Source organism: Anguilla rostrata, chromosome 3 (genome assembly GCF_018555375.3).
Source record: "Anguilla rostrata isolate EN2019 chromosome 3, ASM1855537v3, whole genome shotgun sequence".
Lineage (NCBI taxonomy): Eukaryota > Metazoa > Chordata > Actinopteri > Anguilliformes > Anguillidae > Anguilla > Anguilla rostrata.
This window is the reverse complement of record NC_057935.1, coordinates 39,932,903-39,953,383: the sequence shown is the minus strand read 5'-3', so window position 1 is coordinate 39,953,383 and position 20,481 is coordinate 39,932,903. Positions and strand designations below refer to the sequence as shown.

General features: G+C 43.8%; 1 protein-coding gene across 4 annotated transcripts in view; it reads right to left on the bottom strand.

Moving 5' to 3' along the window:
* LOC135250822 (disco-interacting protein 2 homolog A-like) overlaps nucleotides 1-20,481 on the bottom strand; it is a 91,117-nt gene that overhangs the window by 7,530 nt on the left and 63,106 nt on the right. For 3 of the 4 annotated variants that reach the window (XM_064327572.1, XM_064327569.1, XM_064327570.1), the window contains 26 exons: nucleotides 17,245-17,364; nucleotides 16,526-16,723; nucleotides 16,285-16,376; nucleotides 15,563-15,673; nucleotides 13,463-13,586; nucleotides 13,051-13,160; nucleotides 12,650-12,752; nucleotides 12,441-12,505; nucleotides 12,127-12,220; nucleotides 11,770-11,889; nucleotides 11,400-11,514; nucleotides 11,008-11,147; nucleotides 9,658-9,794; nucleotides 8,072-8,152; nucleotides 7,809-7,936; nucleotides 7,605-7,719; nucleotides 6,688-6,889; nucleotides 6,131-6,231; nucleotides 5,920-6,000; nucleotides 5,193-5,316; nucleotides 4,216-4,337; nucleotides 3,946-4,057; nucleotides 3,531-3,640; nucleotides 2,512-2,642; nucleotides 2,176-2,344; nucleotides 1,041-1,211 (listed from right to left, as the gene is read on the bottom strand). In XM_064327572.1, coding sequence (XP_064183642.1) covers nucleotides 1,041-1,211; nucleotides 2,176-2,344; nucleotides 2,512-2,642; nucleotides 3,531-3,640; nucleotides 3,946-4,057; nucleotides 4,216-4,337; nucleotides 5,193-5,316; nucleotides 5,920-6,000; nucleotides 6,131-6,231; nucleotides 6,688-6,889; nucleotides 7,605-7,719; nucleotides 7,809-7,936; nucleotides 8,072-8,152; nucleotides 9,658-9,794; nucleotides 11,008-11,147; nucleotides 11,400-11,514; nucleotides 11,770-11,889; nucleotides 12,127-12,220; nucleotides 12,441-12,505; nucleotides 12,650-12,752; nucleotides 13,051-13,160; nucleotides 13,463-13,586; nucleotides 15,563-15,673; nucleotides 16,285-16,376; nucleotides 16,526-16,723; nucleotides 17,245-17,364 — 3,176 coding nt within the window. Of the gene's footprint in view, nucleotides 1-271; nucleotides 814-1,040; nucleotides 1,212-2,175; nucleotides 2,345-2,511; nucleotides 2,643-3,530; nucleotides 3,641-3,945; nucleotides 4,058-4,215; nucleotides 4,338-5,192; nucleotides 5,317-5,919; nucleotides 6,001-6,130; nucleotides 6,232-6,687; nucleotides 6,890-7,604; nucleotides 7,720-7,808; nucleotides 7,937-8,071; nucleotides 8,153-9,657; nucleotides 9,795-11,007; nucleotides 11,148-11,399; nucleotides 11,515-11,769; nucleotides 11,890-12,126; nucleotides 12,221-12,440; nucleotides 12,506-12,649; nucleotides 12,753-13,050; nucleotides 13,161-13,462; nucleotides 13,587-15,562; nucleotides 15,674-16,284; nucleotides 16,377-16,525; nucleotides 16,724-17,244; nucleotides 17,365-20,481 lie in introns of those variants that run through there. The other variant, XM_064327571.1, reaches the window with a different exon arrangement.

Sequence of the window (20,481 nt, the reverse complement as noted above, 5' to 3'; positions counted from 1 at the left end):
GTGTTTTTTAAAACCACTTTAAATGATAACAGTTCATAATGATTTATTAATTCCACATGAAATATATGTAATGTTACTTTTTAGAATTACATACAATATGACCTCATATATAATATCAGTGCACAATACGTAATAGTGTTTGAATTTTTAAAAATGTAGATAGCTAATAGCTAAGCTTTTTTTTAGCTAATTAAAATTTTGTTTTTCGAAACCCCCTTGAAAATCTTAAAACCACATATTCAGGAGGGTGGACGGCACAATGTACACTCATTTTTATTTGAGGTTGAATTTTTTTCATCTTCCTGTTTGTAGCTGTGACCCTCTACTGCAATGGTTCCCAACTGGTTTCATTGACTCACCAGTGACACATATACTTTAACCATTTATAGTAATATTTACTTTTAAACACACATCTAAAAACTACATTTACAATGCATGTAGCTAGACTCCTGACCCAAGTTAGGGAAGCAGTACTATTGGGTGAACATTGTGTAATATTAGGCAACAGGGAGACAACTCGGACCCATAAAGTTAGACATTAGTTCCAATGACAGTTTCATGAGAACAAAAGGTTTTTTCAGTTCACTGGACAACGTGAAAACAAGTAACCTTCAATATGCCAATAATGGCATGAAGGCACTGATGTGACTGTTCATGTCAAATCTACCAAAGCAATTGCAGTACCTGCTAAATCTGCCTGTATCTTTATAACAGCCCATGAAAATCATAAAAGATACATATTCTCCTGGCAGTAGGCGATCAGAGTCATATTCATTCATATTCAAATCAGGATGAAGAAGAGCACGTTTACTCCTAAGCGGACAGAAATAAATAAAAATCAGGACCAATCCCATCAAATATGTCTGCAACAGCAGGTAAAAATATATACCCCTAGTCTGATTCCATTTTTTACGAAGCATTCTTTTTTGGTGGAACTCAGTATAACATGATAGGAGGTCATGACCTAGTGTGAGCGGTCTCTTGACGAACTGAGGAAATGTGCAGGTGTTAAGCCCCGCCCTCGGCTCCACCCCCCTCACCTGCAGGCAGACGGCCACGTTGACCCTGCAGCCGAAGGTGGTGCTGACGGCGCGGGGGGAGAGGCCCAGGTCCTTGAAGATCTTGGAGAAGGACTGAGTGAGGGCGATGCGGGGACGCTCCTCCGCCACCACCATGCAGGTGCGCACGCACGACAGGTTCACGTTCCGCATCTGGAGCCCGCGAAGGGCGGAGGGGGCGGAGAGAGGCGAGGCGAGGGTTAGAGACGGGAAGAAGGAGGGTGGAGGGGTGGGTAAGAGATTAACACCAACAGACACTCTTTCTCAGGGTTACATTATGTTACATTATATAACATTACAGGCATGTAGCAGGGTTACATTATGTTACATTATATAACATTACAGGCATTTAGCAGGGTTACATTATGTTACATTATATAACATTACAGGCATTTAGCAGGGTTACATTATGTTACATTATATAACATTACAGGCATTTAGCGGATGCTCTGATCCATAGCAACACACACAACCTTTTTTTTTTTTTTTTACGGTTCCTCAAACTTATCCAGAAAGGGCCTGTGTGGGTGCTGGCTGTTGTTGCAACCAAGCAGTTACACACCTGATTCTACTAATCAACAGCTACAGTCTTTGTTAGGACCTTGATTAGTAGAATCAGGTGTGTTACTCCATGGCTGAAACAAAAGCCTGCACCCACACCGGCCCTTTCTGGATAAGACTGAGGTCCCCGGGCTCTATCTCCTCTGAATATTGCAAAGAAAGTATGAGCAGAGAAGCCAAAGTCCCCTTACAATACAAATAAACAAAAAACAATGTTCTTTTTAATAGTGAAATTATACTATAAACATAAATAATTGTTGACAGGACACATTATGGTTAAATACTCCAAATCCACTGTACTGTCACACAGAAAACTGGAACATAAGCCCATTTAAATATGACACTGTAGAGCAAGGTGTCCAATCTTACCCCAGCACTAAGACTGATTTTAATGAATCATGGTCTTTATTTTAATCAGGTGCCATAGGGCTGGGCTAAAACAGAAGCCTGCACCCACACCGACCCTTTTCAGATAAGACTGGACATGCTGTAGACGGTTCTGAGGATGCAAATGAACAGTGTTAAGGACGGGATGTGGTCAGGACGAGGAACCTACCCGTAGCGCCTCCGTTTGGGAGCCCAGACCCTTGGTGCACATCTCCATGACGGAGTAGGAGCAGAAGGTGACGCGCACCTTGTACTGGCTGACCGCCGTCAGCCAGAGGGACACGTTGCTCTCCAGCTCCAGGGGAGGGACCAGGATGGACTGGTGACCGGAGTACACACTGCAGACACACAGCAGAAACACACGGTGGCGCCACTGAGTCAGAGGCCGACTCAGAAGACAGTCTATTACAGTTCAGAGCAAATAACTTTGGATACACTGAAGTCTTTAGTAAAGAAGCTGTCATTGGCTGTGCCTACGGCATTCCCTATTCGTTCACACACTCACCTGCAGAGGCACCAGAGGGCGAATCCCAGGCCGCAGTAAGGGTCCAGGCAAATGGCAATCTGCCGGGAGGGGTACAGCTCGCACTGCAGCTTGATGGAGCGACACAAGGCACTGGTAGCAGCATGGGACATCTGGGGGAGGGGGGAGCATTAGTGAAGTACCACACCTAACTAATCCACCATGCTGCAGATAACTCACCACACCGTGAATAAACTACCATGTGGTGTAAATCTGCCTCATAGTGTATAATCTACCTCATGGTGTGTAATCCACCTCATAGTAATCCACCAGGCCACACTATCACATTGTGAATGCTCCAATACAGTGAAAAATCCACCATACCAGAAATAATACACAACACTATAAATTGCCACACCAAAAGATCCTCCACAGTGTGAATAAACATATCATCCAAACTTTCATAAATCACCCACACCGTAATAAATCCGAGCTCATTACACTACACAGAGCCTTAATTGCACACAGTGTCTTATGAAACCATAAGAGGGTGGTGCAGCAAACCAAGGATGTGATGAGCACTATGGAGACACACCATTTCCCCAAATTTCCCAGAGTGCATTGTTTTAGTGCTATGCCTCTTCCTGGGAAGTTAATCTATTCAATGAATAATGAAATTAAGGGAAAGGTGACTCAATTGCAGTGTGCAATGAAAGAGTCTATTCAGTTTTAACAGCCCGAAGGACAAAGCCTCTGCCAGTACTTCAAATTTTGCTAACCCAGGTTTGGTTTTAACTAAAAAGAGGGAGATGGTCCTCTGCAAATAAATAAACAATCTTGAAAAAAACAATTTACCAAACAAAATGAACTGGGTGCAAATCTAAAAAAACAATTTGAAATAAGGAGGTGTAGGCACTCCAAGGCAAAAATGCTTTACTCTTCTTATAAAAGTACAATAAAAAACAATGCGCTCCTCTGTTTATATGGAAAATTGAAAAGAAGAGAAAATAATTTTTGCCTAGGAGTGCCTCCACCTCCTTATTGTAACTCAGGTTTGGTACCTTCACTCCTGCTAGTATGCCAGTGGTGGACACACTGAAGTCCAGATATGCCAGCATCTCTGGGGTGGGAGGCTTGTAGATCTGCGGGGTCTTTTTTCTCGGGAGGTCATCTGAATCAGTAACATAAGGCACAGCACACATATGCAATAACCAAATGATAGCAACCAGAGAATTTTTCAAAATAAAAGTGAATTTATCACATTTACCCTACTTATCTTAATCACACCCTTGTGTTTCTTTTCCTAATCTTCCCCTATTTATCCTAACCTTACCCTAAGTAGCCTAATCGAACTGCGTATTCAAATCTATTACAAGCACAGCTATATCATGGCAAAGATTTTAGTTACTGTCCAATCAACATTAAATAAGGCCAGAGAAATCAGAACATGGCTTTGTGAAGTTTGGGTGTCATTACCTGTGTCCAGCACCATGGGCCACGCCTTCACGTCCACGGCTGCCATGGCCTCTTTGGATTTCAGCAGCCTTATTATTGCTTGGGTGGTCAGGATGCACACTGACTTGCTCACCTGTGACACACAGCATGCAGTCGGTCAAACTGAGGCGGACTGCTCCCACAAGACCATTCAGCATTCTTTATTCATTGGCACAGACCTCATAGAAAGTGCAGTGTGTAAGTGATCAATGACATTCGGAAATGCGATTTCTGCTGTCGAGCTCACTCTACCTCCACGATCATCTTGACGGTGGGGAGGGTGGTGGCCAGGTTCTGAGGGTGAGGGGGTCTGACGGTTACGGGCACACAGCCGGCGTACAGACACCCGTAGAAGGTGGCGATGAGGTCGATGCCTGAAGAGGAACACAAACCAAGGGTGAGATGGAGGAAAGGAGGAGTGGCAGAATCATTCATTTGATCATATGATCATTCATTTGAAAAGGAGCATCTAATGAACAAATCAAAACTGCTGCCAATATATAAAACGGCCCTGGAGGAGATGTTGCTTAAGTGTTTCACAAAAAATATAAAATGGTGGGCTTCCAATATGGTGGACTCTATGAATCTTTGAGGCATATTTGTTCCTTGTGATGAGATGCACATAGGTACCAAATTGTGTGACTCATATGAGTCATATGTGCTTACAAAAGAATGCTTACACATTCAAGTGTCTTGTTATAGCTCCACCATGTGGCCGACTGGTACCATATTTGCACTTGCTCTGTCCCCATACAATCTTCAAAAACCAGAACAATTATAATTGGATTTCAGCAGCTTCGCTGTTTGTTTTGAATGTTTGGAGAGCACATGCAGCCGGTTGGCACTTCTTTCACTCTGCAGTTCAACTAAGCTGCACAAATATTGCACTGGAGATCTACTCTGTGCACAGCTGCTGCAGGTAGACTACAAGTACCCAATTTTCTTGGGGAGTAATGATGCAGGGGTTACCATGCCAACTGAAACCTCCTCCCTGGCAATGCCATGTCCAATCATGTATCCCTTTGGGGTATTCCAGTCCCATTTGGCACTGGCATAGCCAGGATTAAATTCTGGAGCTTGGGGTGTGTCCTCACAGCAATGACTGTGCTGAAACACCACCCAAAAGACCCCGCCCTGTCATTATGAAGCGATGCTGAACAAAGGTACCTCAGTGCAACAGCGATATGTCGCTACCTTGTGCATACTGAGAGCCCAGAGCAGTGCCTCACCTGGAGGATAGACCAGGGCCACATGGTCCCCTGTGTTCAGCCTCCCCTTCTCCATCAGCGCCACGGCAACTCTCTCCGCCCGCTTGTGCAGCTGCAGGCAGGAGGCAGTGCTGGCCACAGTGCCCTAGACACAAAACAAACGTTCACTGCAGCCGTCGGCAACGTCAACACAGAGCATGCACACTCACCATGGAAACCGGCACTGCTAACGGCTACCATAACAGACACTCATGCCAGCTTTTATTAGTCATTCAGTTATTCAGCGAACGCCCTTATTCAGAGTGACTTACAATGCAGGAGAAACATAAAGGTGTTCATTAATTGTGATTAATATAAGCTATAGTGCCAGACCGGGCTAACAAATTCCCAGATCTGTGAGTAAGGATGTTACATCACTACAGCACCAGTGCAAGAACTGAAATACAAATTCTTAATACATACAGATTACAACTGTAACAATCCTTAAAAATAAATCATCTAATTCTAGGGCATGGGGATGGGAGTGGAACCAAGATGCATTCTGAAGTAGGTCTTTGTCATATTACCGATGATTCTGCATCAAGACAGGCATCATAACTACGAGCCACCAATCAGGGACGGGATTGCCAGATGCCTCCAGGTTGGTAGGTTGCTTGAATGGGACTGGCCTCATTTGTTTTACCAACTAGTTCAGGACTGCTGACTGTTTAAAAGTTTAGCGTAGAAGAATTGTGGGAAGAAGAAGCACCTTGGCATTTAGCACCAGAAAGAGAGGGTGATCTGGAGTTGCTTGAGCTCTCCACTGTAGGACATCTTGCATGTACAGGAACTGTTGAGAAAGCCATGAAATAAATCAATGTTGTAGAGATGTGAATTATTTCTGAGATTAGACATTTATAAAAGAACTCTTATTCCAAAATAACATGGTGGCACATGGGATGCGTGCGAACCTTACGTACCTGGTCATTGTCCTCCATCTGAGCCACGTCCCTCCCACAGGCCTGAGCAATTCTCTTCCCTGCCACCAGGTTCCCCACTATCATAGAAGCAGGGCCCACCTCTGTCCGAAAACACCAGAAATATAAGCACACACTATTCATAAGCACACATTCCTTATATATATGCTATCTGCAACTACATGTTCCTAATAAATATATGCTACTCATAAACACACATTCTTTATATAAACCACATATTTCTCATAAATACGTTATTCATAAACCCACTTTCATAAATATAACATTCCTTACATATGCTATAAATAAACATGCATTTTCTGTAAATACACGCTAGTCAGAAACACTCATTCATTATAAATGCATGTCATTTGTAAACACACTAAACAAACACAAAGCCCTCATAAAAACTCTTTAGACTGAAGAAAAATTTACAAAAGGACATGTACACAAGGTAAAATAATAAATTAAAAGGGAAACAAAATTGTAACAGATAAAACTTTCAGATTTAAACAGATATTGACTGCTCTTTACAAAAGAAGGCTCCTATCCCATAATACCTGGCTGTTTCTGACGGGGTTTGGGCAGGTTGGTGACGCAGGTGTGGGGGCACATGAGGACATTGCAGGGGTGCAAGGCCCCATCCAGGAAGCGCTGCTTGGTCTCTGAGATGTGAATGCCCCCCAGCGGGGCTTTGGGCAGCGTATTGGCGGGAACCAGCGCCAGGCAGTACACCCCCACCTGGTGGATACTGTCAATGGCCTGGACACGAGGAGTCAGGTGGAGACAGGTCAAAGGTCACATGAGAGAAGCAGCAGTGACACAAATACATGGTGCAAATGGGAAGAAATTCTTTGTATATTCCAGACCTGGGTCAAATACATATTAGTTTTGGCTTCAAATACTTTTCTACACTTTACTATGTTTGTCTGGTGTTTTGGAACCTATCACATACTCTCAAAAAGTGTAAACCCCACCTTGTGGTCCTCAGTTGCACCAGGCAAGTTCAACAGATCACAGTAATCTATTTGAATCCAAAATAAATATGTATTTGACCCAGGTCTGGCATATTCCTTGAGGCTGTTTCTTCAAGGGTTTCTATAGATGGCATTAAATGCAAGCATTCTTTGTGTGCTCAAAACCCAAGGAAAGTTATTGGTTGGATATGCTCAACTAGAAGTTATTGGAAGTCTTCACAGATTCTCCATGATTCATGTAAAAATACTCAAGTAATTCTTGCAGTGAATGGTCAACGATCATTTCAAATAAAATAGAATAATCTGTAGAATAATCTAGAAATATGTAGCGCAGTTGTCATATTGATTAAAAGAAATGCCCCAGCTGTGGTTTGAAATCAGTTGTCTGTGGTGGAATGACGTCTGGTGATGCATTTTGAATCCATCACTACCGATCTCGCCAGGAGGTCACATCAGGCCACACAGGACAGGCACACGTGTGCAGGGGGGCGGGGCTTCACCTGCAGCACTCGACTCATCCACTGGAAGCTGTCCTCCTCAGACGCGTCAGGCCGCTGCTCCGCCACGACCACGATGCGCTCGTCGTGGAGCACCGACACCGAAAACACCGCTATCCTGAGAGGGCGGCAGCGCAAACGAGAGCCTCACACCCCGCCCGCTGCAGAAGGCTCCAGATCAAACCGAACAGAAGGGCCAGCGCTCACCTTCCCCTGTAGACGAACTTCATTGGTTCCACTGCCAGCGCCGTGGCAACCACGTCGTCGGCGTTGTGTCTCCGCCCACTGACCACCATCAACCCCTCCATCTTCCCGACAACAAATACCAGGTTGTCCTAAAGTGAAGAAAGGGGAGTCATCACAGGGGTCAGGTATCCTCCCCTTGTATGAGTTTCAGGAAAACAAACCGAAATAAAAATAATTAATTATGAATATGCTTGTTTTGTTCCAGTGATGTCGTCTTTACTTACCGGTCCAACAAAGCCGAGCAGAGAGGTTCGAGTAAAGGTTCGGTCACTGATGGGAACCCCTGATTCTGTCACCGGAATTGTCTGAAAGTCAGAGAGGAAGTGTAGTTACACAGGAAACAAATACTCAGTTTCAGAAGAGTCAAATCGCCTTTTCTTTTAAGAGCGCTATTCATTGTGAACCTCAGTCAATTGTGATTACAGAGCAAGTACAAGGGGTTCTAGAAGGAACAAAGTGGATTATTTGCCCAAGTTGAAGGAACATAGATGAGCGGATCTGTTTTGATTATCAAATATCCTTATATTCTTATGCTCTGATATGTTAAGCTTGTGTTTCCTGAGAGCCTGATGCTAGCAATAGTCTTCTAACACTGAAATTTCTGTTGAGCAAGACAAACGTGAAGCTTATTGCAGCTTCAAAGCCTGACTGACCCATATGGGGGGGAAATGGGGGAAGGGGGGGGGGTCCTAAAGTTCTACATGAACGAACTATGCAATATTATCAAATATGAAATTTATTAGCTCCCACCACTAGATGTCCCCAAATGCTTGCTCTACGATCCATTTTAGTTCTGTGGTATATTAGCAGGCAAATTTAGCCATTTAAAAAGTCACTCATGGCATTTATCAAGCTAGGCTCCAACGGTGAACACCAAATGGAATGCAATGGAATCCAGTTTAAAACGGTGAACTTATAAATATGAATAAAGGTTACAATTTCATGTACCAATTTGTGGGTGTTTCATTCAGAACAAATAAGAACTGACATATCATTATAAAATACATCAGCGACCACCTTTCTTTGTTCATGAAACCCCTGACAAGCCCATGTTTCCAAAGAAAACCACGTTTTGCATATTTGCACTAAATGTTTAACATGTCCAATGGAATTACTGCACAGCAGTCTGTGCTGTGTCTGCTGCCAAGCTGTGCTGGTGAGAGAGCATCAGAAAAGATCACAGAAACAAGATAAACAAGCTGATTAAAAGCCTGGTTCAAAATGGACAGGGCCCTTAATCCCTGGAAAATAACTACTGAGGGGGAACTTTAGAGGAAATCTCATGCAATATAAAACAAATTCCATATAAATTACCCATAAGGGGTAGAGGCCTGGATCTTTGCATATATTTGATGCCTGGTATGAAATACATTTAATCCTCTACATTAAATGTTCAATGGTCTGCCCTAAATTATTTTCCATCCCTTTGAAAAATGTACACATTAGCATAAGGATCACTTCCTCATACACCACTGATCCCCTTTGCACTGATTTTTTGTTAAAGCAAAAGTCAATATGCTTGCAGCTGTGCTGCTATCTAAAGTTAGCATCCTTACCATTATACTGTAATTGTAATATTGCATTGTATTTCCAATATACTGTAATTGTTGTATTCTAATTAATTATTTGTTCATTGATTTATATGTTTTCAGCTGGTGACAGTCCACATTTTCCAAACTAACCAGCTAGGGATAAATAAAGATTCTATATTTTATTAATATATTCTATTCATCACTATTCCATTCTAAGCGCAGCCCAAGGTAAGTTGCAGGGCCATTAGTCTTAAGTAATTAGTCAGTAGAACACACACCTCAAAGATATTCTTGGTCATGCCCGGCAGGCCGAAGTAGGATATGCCAGTGCTGCTGGAGCTCACGCAGATCTCCCCCACCTCATCCGTCCGACACAGAGAGGGCATCCCGTCCACCCGCACCACACACACCAGCGCTGAGGAAGCACACAGACTAAATCTCACTCACACACACAACTTCCTACTGACCTGGGGTGTGACGGTTCTGACGCTTTCTGATCTCTCATTAGTACACCATTGGTTCAGTTAATTAAAGGAAAATCCAAGTGTAGTTGCTGTGGTTGTAAGAGACAAGATTTACTGTGGTATTAAAGGAAATCAATGTTTTACTGTGTTAATGTAAAGAATCAGAGTGTAGTTTATGTTGTATTAAGAGATCAAGTGTAGTTTACTGTGGGTATGTAAAGAATCAGAGTGTAGTTTACGTGGTAATTAAAAGAATCAGAGTGTAGTTACGTGGTAATTAAGGAATCAAGTGTAGTTGACTGTGTGGTAATGTAAACGGAGATCAGAGTGTACGCTTGTCTGTCGTGTAATGTAAAGGAATCAGAGTGTAGTTTACTGGTGTAATGTAAAGGAGAATCAGAGTGTAGTTTACTGTGTGGTAATGTAAAGGAGAATCAGAGTGTAGTTTACTGTGTGGTATGTAAAGGAGAATCAGAGTGTAGTTTACTGTGGTAATGTAAAGGAGAATCAGAGTGTAGTTTACTGTGTGGTAATGTAAGGAGAATCAAAGTGTTCTTTACTGTAGGTTAATTTAAATGATTATCAGAGTGTAGTTTACGTGTTAATTAAAGAAATCAGAGTGTAGTTTACGTGGGTAATTAAAGGAATCAAGTGTAGTTCTGTGTGTAATGTAAAGAGAATCAGGTGTAGTTTACTGTGGTAATTAAAGGATATCAGAGTAGTTACTGTTGTAATTAAGTAATCAGTGTAGTTTACTGTGGGTGAATTTGAAGGAGAATCAGAGTGTAGTTTACTGTGTGGTAATGTAAAGGAGAATCAGAGTGTAGTTTACTGTGTGGTAATGTAAAGGAGAATCAGAGTGTAGTTTACTGTGTGGTAATGTAAAGGAGAATCAGAGTGTAGTTTACTGTGTGGTAATGTAAAGGAGAATCAGAGTGTAGTTTACTGTGTGGTAATGTAAAGGAGAATCAGAGTGTAGTTACAGTGTGGTAATGTAAAGGAGAATCAGAGTGTAGTTTACTGTGTGGTAATGTAAAGGAGAATCAGAGTGTAGTTTACTGTGTGGTAATGTAAAGGAGAATCAGAGTGTAGTTTACTGTGTGGTAATGTAAAGGAGAATCAGAGGGTGAATTTAAAGGAGGATGAGAGTTGAGAGGCACGTACCGCCCGGCATGACCTGTCCCACATCCTGCGCAGTCAGCACAGAGAGCTTCTCCTCAGTGTCCACCCTGATCACACTGTGGCTCAGGCTGCTCATCGACAGCACCGCCTTTCCTGGAGGGGGAACACCCATCTCCGGGGGTCTGCAGCACAATGCATAGACGCACACACATGCAGATAAGCACAGACACGCGTGCACAGCACAGCAATAAGAGGACTGCACAGGGGGGACGATGATCAAAAGGTTCACTAACGCTGCCAACCTTATATATAACCAGTGAGGCCTGAGGCAGCTGCTCCCTTGTAAAATAAGTGTGTGCGTATGCGTGAAAGTGTATGTGCAGGTGTGCGTACAGTATATGTTGTGTATTGGTGGTGTAGTGGCGCTTGGTCACCTGCGGATGGCGACTGTCAAGGCTTCGGTAGAGCTGGCGCTAGGGCAGATCACCTCCGGCCGAAGCCCTCGTGCCTGAAACACGTTGAGGAAGGCATCGCAGGAGGAGATGGACCCTGGAGTGACACGCATACAGTCACAGACACACACATATATGCACCCACGTATGTATGCACACGCACACACACATGCAGACACACAGACACACAGCCAACAACCAAAAATGCACACACGGGAGATATGGGGAATAATACATACATATAAGGACATAAATATACCTTTATTGTAGCATTGTTATTATATCCAGTTTGGATTATATTATATAAATAGTGTATAGTAATGACCACTGATTGACAGATAGCAGCACTCACAGGGGTTTGCTCCATCTGCTACGATGAGCATCCGCAGTGAACTGAGGCTGATGTCCCTCTGATCTCGCTGGGCCAGAAGTGACCAGTGCATGTCCCGCGACTTCACCACCGCCACCCGGGCTGCCGAGCAGAACACAGTCACATAACAGGCCTCAGCCAATCAGAACACAGCCACACGGCAGGCCTCAGCCAATCAGAACACAGTCACATGGCAGGCCTCGGCCAATAAGAACGCAGTCGCATAGCAAGCTTCAGTCAGTGAGATGAGCAGGTTCACTGTGAAAAGAACCAATAACGGCTCACAAACGACATAGACTGAGGCACAAAGGCAGAGAAAACACAGAGACTGACTCTCACCTTTGTAGGTGTGCACTTTCTGAATCCAGGACAGAGGGTTGACTTTCATCAGAGAGTAGGGGATGCTGATGACGTGCATCCTGTTCATTACACTCTGTTATGCACAACAACAAAGCACACGTCACACACCTACTCTCACAGGGACAGAAGGTGCAGATCGAGGCCATCATTACTGTTTGAATTAAGTGCTTTAGAAGAAGGTATGACTCACTTAAATCATCACACAAAATAATGAATGTATAGAGTCTGTGGCAGTAACTTCTGATAAAGGTGTGTGTGTGTGTGTGAGAGAAAGAAAGAATGGGTGTACTCACTGTGAGAACTCCGTGCCAAAGTCCAGCATCCCTCTTGAAGTCCAGGACATTAGTGATGGTTTCAGCTGAGGGGAGAGGCATCCCATTAGAGGAACACTCCAAAGCAAATATGAGCATGCTCCATATTTACAAGCCATTTAGTGTGAAGCTTTAGTGTGTGGTGTGCAGTGCAGGTTTGCCCGTGCGGGGTAAGGAAGCGACAAACTCACCCTCGGTGTAGCCACATGCCTGCGTGAGGGCATGACAGTGCGCCAACATGGCAGAATGGGGCACCGTCACACCCATGGTGCTGCCCTCTTTGCTGGTCTTGTACTGCATTTTGAGACAGATGAGCATATAACGTCAGTACACTCAAATTCCCATACTCATTAATGCAACCCCGCACTCTGGGAGGCCATCCATCAAGTAAACCAGGAGGAGTACTGAAAGTTCATAAGCTAGCACATAAACCCAGTCCCAAAGATCACTGAAAGACGTTCAGTGCACACGGTCAGACACAGTACTGCTTAACACAGACATGTTTGGACACTTCCCCAGTTTATGATTTCTCTCAAAATGACCCTTTCACTGTTCAACGGCACTGATCACAGAGCGCTCAGTGCGGCCTCACCTCGATGTAAGCGATCTCGTTGTTGGCGTCCCGTATCGCCGGGTGCCAGTCTTTCGGGGGCTTGGCGACATGCTTTCCGTCCGTCACAAACCACAGAACCCGAGGCCAGCCTGCCAACACGTGCATTAGTATTCAGTCCATCAGGCCTCCCTGTCCGTGCTCGTTTACAAACACGTGTTTACTTATTTATATGCAGATATCAGTTTATACAGCTTGTTTGTCAGTTTATACAACAGCAATTCAGGTTACGTATCCCACTCATACTCATACTGGCAAATGTCTGTATTACACGTCCACAACCACTACAATTTATTTCATTAGACCTATTTTTTCTATGGCTGAACGCTGGCCTCTGTACTGTCGGAATACAGGATGTATATATAGAGTATGTGGGCTGACAGGCAATGCTTACCTTTGAAGGTTGCAACTTCTCCCGTCTGAGCTTTGGGTAGTCCCTTCTGACAGGCGTCTGTGGTCAGAGCCAGGGTCACTCCACAGCTGCCCAACAGGAAGCCGATCTGTTGACTTCCTGCATCCTGGGGGGATTGGGGGGGGCAAAGGAAGGGGGTGGGATCAATGCACTGTCTGAACAATCCTCTCCTTCCCTGACTCCATTACCTTCCTTGACTTCCTCACTCCCTCCCAAAACAACATCAAAATGATAATTTGACAATTGAGAGAATAATCACCTTGTCCAAATGCAAGCAAACTAGTAAGTTCGCGAATTCTCTGGTAAAGGTCAGAGTTCACAGACTTAAACACACGTGTTCACAAATGTTTATACAATGATGTTTACAATGATCTATCCGAGTGACTGAGGATCATGACCTGTTTCTGGGCAAAAATTTTCTAAAGAACCGCCTCCCCTTTTCTTGGCTGTACATGAGATGAGCACTCATGTCCAGGACATTGTGGGATCCAAACCCAGATGGGCCCGTGCCGTGGCAGCACACCCAATCTCTGTATTAATTTTCAGTGGTTCCAAAGTTTCAAACCCTGATTTGGAGACAGTGGGCCTCATTCACAGAACTCTTCAAAAACTCTTTTCCAGCTCAGCACTTCTGCAAACAGGAGCCACAGGCACACTGTCTTCATTTAATTACAGAAGCTCAAACATTAAAGTTAACAGTACCATCAAATGCATACTTCCTACATTTTCCTTTAACAATCTCCTCAGCTTTGGGATGGGAAAGACAGACGATTCTGCATCTTCTTGCCAACTTCCAACGACTTCTGAAACATGAGCAGGCACTAGGCAGGTGAGGCCCAGTAAAACGGGATCCTTTACAAAGGCGCAGCTGTTAACCTTGCTATGATCTGTGGGCTTCGATCAGGACTTGAAGCTATCTATTATATTGATTTCTCAGTACGGTCAAAGTCAGCCATGGCTGCCAAACTGCCCTAAGTATCTGCCTATAAGTTTTACAGGACCTATAAAAGACACTGCAGTGTTCGTCAGCGTTTTTTGTTTTTCTGAATAGGCCAGCAAATGCCCTAATCACATAGCTGAGCTAACCAGAGCCTGTTTCTAATCTATTATGTCACTGCACTGCAGTACACTATCTCACTACAAATCTACTTTGACTGCAGTCTCCTTGATAATTCGCATCACAAGGACTAGGGCCAAACTCTGATTGGCTGTACATGAGATGAGAACTCGTGTCCAGAACATTGTGGGATCCAAACCCAAATGGGCCCGTGCCGTTGCAGCACACCCAATCTCTGTATTCATTACGGCAGTTTCAAAGTTTTAAATGCTGATTTGGAGACAATGGGCCTCGTTCACAAAACTTAAATCTTAAATTATTCCTACTTTTGTTCTTAAAAATGTTCCTAGAAAAAAAAAAAGAGATTCATGACACATGCAAACCTATGTTTTTGTGCATATTCCAGGTGTATGAGATGATGAATTCTGGATGTTTGTAAAGAAAGACAGCCATGAACAAATATAGATAAGAATAAAATGATGAATGACAAAATGTTCTTGGAAGCGTTCTTAAACGCAGTTTACGATCAAATGTTTTGTGAATGAGGCCCAATGCCAAGACTGCTTGAAAACAAATCTCAGTATCAGTAGTCCAAACACTCATCCTTTATGCATAAGTACAAGTATAGATATCTATCTCTACACAAAATGAGCCAGAGCTGTTACACAGGGAATTCATTATGGAACTCTGTCCATGCGGAAAATTATCATTTAACTTTTTATTATTTAACTGTCGTAGGAGGATGACAAGGGAAATGGGAGGATGACTTTTTACTGTTTAAGAGTTAACAAAGCAAGTGAGCATTAAAATTACCTTAAATGTGCTTTTGCTTCCATGTTTGTTTATAAAACCCCACCATCAGGATTTTGACCATCAAAATAAATAATGCTGCCCATCATATTAAAAAAGGGGGGAAAAAAACTCTCCTATGAGCACCAGAAGAACAGTCCTCCTCCTCACCAACTGGGGGCAGCACTGCACTTCAGTAAGAGTAAAACAGAACAAAGATCTATCAGTCACCGTACCTTACGTGTCAGGGGCACCTCAATGGGCACGGGCACCAGTTCTGCCAGGAGACACCCATAGAACGCCACCATAAACATCACCGGGTCATTGTTTGGGATCACTAGTGCAACCTGCGAAAAACATTCAACAAAAATCATCAGCCAATCTAAATCTGGCCCAGAACCAGAACCAGGGTCATGAGATCTCTGAATTGGTATGACCATGTCTTACAGTACATATGAATAAAGCAATTAGGCTGACGCTTAAAAGGATGATGAGCCTTACAGATGATACTCATTCTTTGAAAAGGTCTCATTAGGGCAGGTACAAAATTTAATGTTGGCGCTAATGTAAACATCAGTGTAAAGGCTTTAGTTTTAGGTTTACAGACATAAATACCACACCTTTACAGTAACCTAATACAGTACTGTCAGTACTGTATCTCAGCTAGGTTAGTCTGACTGGTGGAGTGTAGTGGACAGTATAACACAGTGGGAGAGTGTTATGGGCAGTATCACACACCAGGAGTTTAGTGTGTAGAAAGACACACTGGGAGTGTAGTAGACAGTATGACACACTGGCAGTGTAGTGGACAGCATCACACACTAGGAGTGCAGTGGACAGTATGAAACACTTGGAGCATGTAATATATATAGTATGACACACTGGGAGCGCGATGGACATGACGTATTGGGAGAGTGTAGTATTTACAGTATGACGCACTGGGAGAGGCAGTACTCACGCGATCTCCAGGCCGCAGAAGGGGCTCGTTCCTGGAGCTGAGTTTGTTCAGCAGGGTGTAGGCCAACTTCAGACACCTGGTCCACAGCTTCCCTGTGAACGCAGACAATATAACAGCACGCACCAGGACACATGAACACACACAGACTCTTCTGTAAATACACAGCAGGCCCACTGCAGGGCAGAACGGCGGGTGCCAGGGGGGCAGACTGGGCGGTACCGCAGTGTGCTGCCGCTCTTACCATAAGTGAGGGTGTAGGTGGGCTTGCCGGCGTTGTCCAGCGCGGTAAGGCAGGGGCTTTTGGGCTGGGTGGTGCCCCAGCGCTGCAGGGAGGCCAGCAGGGAGGGGGGCCAGTTAGTGACCACGCCCAGGGGCTCCCCGCTGAGAGGGATCATCTGGGTTCCCTCGGGCTTGGGCTGGTTTGGGTCAGGCTGCTGGACTGCGTGTAGAGGCAGGAAGCCATACAGAAGCCGGATTAGACATTATCACTCACAGAATCCATTACTGTTCTGGGACAGCCTCAGAACAAAAGCATTTAACCCAGAACCACATCACGTCATACTGGTTACAGGTTTTTTAAAAGATGGGCAGGAACAGGATGAACCTAAAGGAAGTACAGTATTTTAAAGGGAACTTCCAAAATGATTTTTTCGAGGTTGCCAGTTACTACCGAAAAGAGAGAGAGGGGTCCTCGCAGAAAAGCAGCCAAACAATCAGAGACAATATAATAAAACCGCAATGTGCTTCACCAATAATGCTAACAAAAACAAATCCCGTGACACATTCAATTCACTGCCTCGAGTCTCTCTTTCGTTTACCACACATTTTTTATTCAGTATCATTTGATTTTAAAAATTCGTTATTTTGATTCATGTGATTTCATAAGGTCACTGTTTGTTTTTGAGATATAAAATGCACAAAAACGACATTTGGGGGAAGTGATTCGGGCTAGCGGCTCACCATCCAGCATCTCTTCAAAGTCGTCGACAAAGAACTCCCGCAAGGGCGGCCGCTTGGGCCTCTTCAGCGTGTTCAACAGCTGCTGGATTTTGGAGGAGACCCGACTGTTCACCGGAACACCTGGGAGCGAGCGACGGGCGGAGGACAGGAGAGAGGGAAGGAAAGCAGGAGAGGGAGAGAGGGAGGGAGCAACTGATGAAACGGAAAAGGTCAACGAGCTCGGTGCGACGGATCGGACCGCAGGATATTCCAGCTGTCAGTCACGCCGAAACTGAGAGTCTGGAAAGGTCTCCAGGGAGACGAGGTGTTGCCGTGAGTCACCGAGCGCGACGGTATTCGCGGGAGACGCCGGGCCCGTCGTCTCAAGGACCTAGGTCCACGTTCCGCTGCCTAGCAACAGGCTAGCCCGCTTCATTAACTATTCACGATGTTTTCAATACGCGAGCGTTATGACAAGTGCCTCTCTAAGTGTGCTTTCTGATACCACAGCAATATCACCAGTACTGTGGTATCCGACTGAGTAAAAGATCAAATGTGATCACTGTTCAATTGAAAAAGGTAAAAACTAAAAGCGTAGAGGTATTGAAAGAGGTATGGAAAAGCAGCATAAAACAGAAATCATAATAACTACAGTGCCCATTAAAAACCAACAGTGCGACATGAAAGCAGACATTGGAAAGCTCCAGGCAAAACTGTAAGCTTTGACCACACATTTTTCTAAGGATTTGCAAAGCTTGGATGCAGAACAATGGAAGGCTTATTGCGTTTTTTTGTTGAGCAAAACAAACCCCTTTGGGTACAGAGAGGAATGTAGGTTTTTCGACTGCATATAAGAAAGTGGGTCATTTGCATTTGGTCTCGCTCACTTCCTGGATTCTAATTATGATGTTAATGACGGCACAGTTGTCATTAATGTCCCTGTTCAGATACTCTCAGACACAAGGGATTAGAACCACAGCTGCGTCTGCCTGCCTGCTCATCCCACTCACCTCTGGTGACTTCATTTTCATTAAAGGGATACTTCACTTTATGGGTTTTTAATATAATTTCTGTTTCAGTGCATGTGTTTCTTTTCCATTGGTCCACACAGTTTTAGTTGGTGATGAAGGATATATCTGATATGTACAGGTATGTATACAGATGACACACTAGCTGTACAATGGTTGGTACAGGAACATTCATGGAGCAAGGAGAGCAAAAAATTAAGCAAAGAAATCACACAAAGTAACTCCAAAGCAGCTTGTACCATGGTGTTATGTATCCAGAGGCTGAATGTCTGAATTTATTAACCTCATAGCATTTCGCCACTATTACAAACATGTTTTTTACTTCCTGTTGGCATTTAATTAATTGGTACTTTCAGTGGTACTGTCGTTGGCCACAACAGTCTCTATTGCATTTTCCAACCAAAAATAATAATAATAATAAAACACTTAGGTAAGATGCACAGTTACAACCTCTGCAGGAATAATGTAGCTGTACAAGCTGCTTTGGAGTTAGCTGAAGTGTATTTTCTGGCTTCAAACCACAAACCTGTTGATGCCACTACACCAGCTGCCAGGTTGTCAGCAACCTATGTATACATCTAAAATATTCCTCATCACACACACACACAGTTGTCTGGGCCAATCAAGAACCTACACTAAAACTGATATAATATATAATATAATACCCAGAAAAAGCCCAGAAATCAGACTAAGAACAAAACTGCATCTTAAGACTTAAGAGCAGAATCACAGGTCAGGATTTAGGGGTCAGGTCCAAGGAAACAAGTTGCCCTGTGATAGGCAGTACTCAGGAGGTAAGAAATTATACCTTCTGTACTACAGCCACAGACTAGAATGATAACAGGTCAAAATAATACAATCCATGAGGGTCAGCTGTGTTATTAGAACACACACAGCTACGAAACTATTAATACTGCTTTGATCACCCCAATGAAATAGAAGCTCTGAAGTATTCATGGACCTCAGAATAATGGATGTAATTCACTGAAATATTGCATAATTGGCCATCATTCCAGACATTTTAGCCTGGTTTCACCACTTGTTCCATGAGCCTTTTTTTAAAGGTGTGCTTTTACATTCAGTGCAGCAAGCCTCTTTCAGTATCATTCTAACATGCTAATTCTTTTTACACACGGCTATAATAATTAACTCCGTTAAACCGGATACAGCTCAACTATCATTACTCTCGAGTGAAAGCAGGGACTAAATCATCACTGAATCGCACTCTCATTAAAATCCATGTAAACATCTCATTAAATGGTGAATGATGACTGGCTGAACCCACAGTTCTGCGTACAAGTGTTCTCTGTTCGTTTGTTTTAAATTATTTCAGAATAAATGTCTGTGGTAATTATATTTGCTGAATATATTTTTAAAAACCAAATATGAAGGAGTGTTTTTTTATTCTATAGACATAAGTGCTGCCAATAGCCAGGTGGATCCATACAGCCAAAATGTTGTTCTACACATCAAGAGTTGAATCATGAAGCCCCTGACATGCAGTTCCAATAAATGTGTGCATCCCCCTATCTTTTACATGAGCGAGCATTACATTATCTTTCTGACCCCAAGAGGATACAGGCAGTACAGAAGGCTGTGCTGGTGGTGGAAATGCATAGCGGTGTTTTCTGGAGCAGGGCACAGCACAATACTGTTCATCTCTCTCTCTCTCACACACACACACACACACACACACACACACACACCCAGCATTCACTATGCTGCAGTGTTCAGTTTTCAGGGTTAAGTGATGTCAGAGGGACTTCGCACAGTAATCACATTGCCCTGTAGCCTGGCAGGCAGGCACACTGACAGACAATGGTACTCCCTGCAGTGAAATCAATTAATCCTTGCAAACAAGCCAAACATATTAATTCACAAGCACAGGCCCAGATGTATCAGACACATACATGATTTAAATGAATTCGTATCCCTGTCTGGTATTGGATCCAGACTGTGTCAGCATTGGCTTTGACTGACGGCACTGCAGGGTGGCACAGCACTGCCCAGGAGAGGGAGGGGCTTAGTCACTGGGTCTGCCTCCCAATTTGAAATGCCCAATAGGGCTTATGTTACTGTAACATCCTCTGTCAGTTTGGGAGCACGTAGCCAGCCTTAGCAGCACATACAGAGAGGTGCTGAGAGGAGACTGGCCATATTGTCATATTGGTTGATCATGTGTTCCTTCAGTTGGGATGGAAGCCAAGTCATCAGACCCAGAGTTAAATAA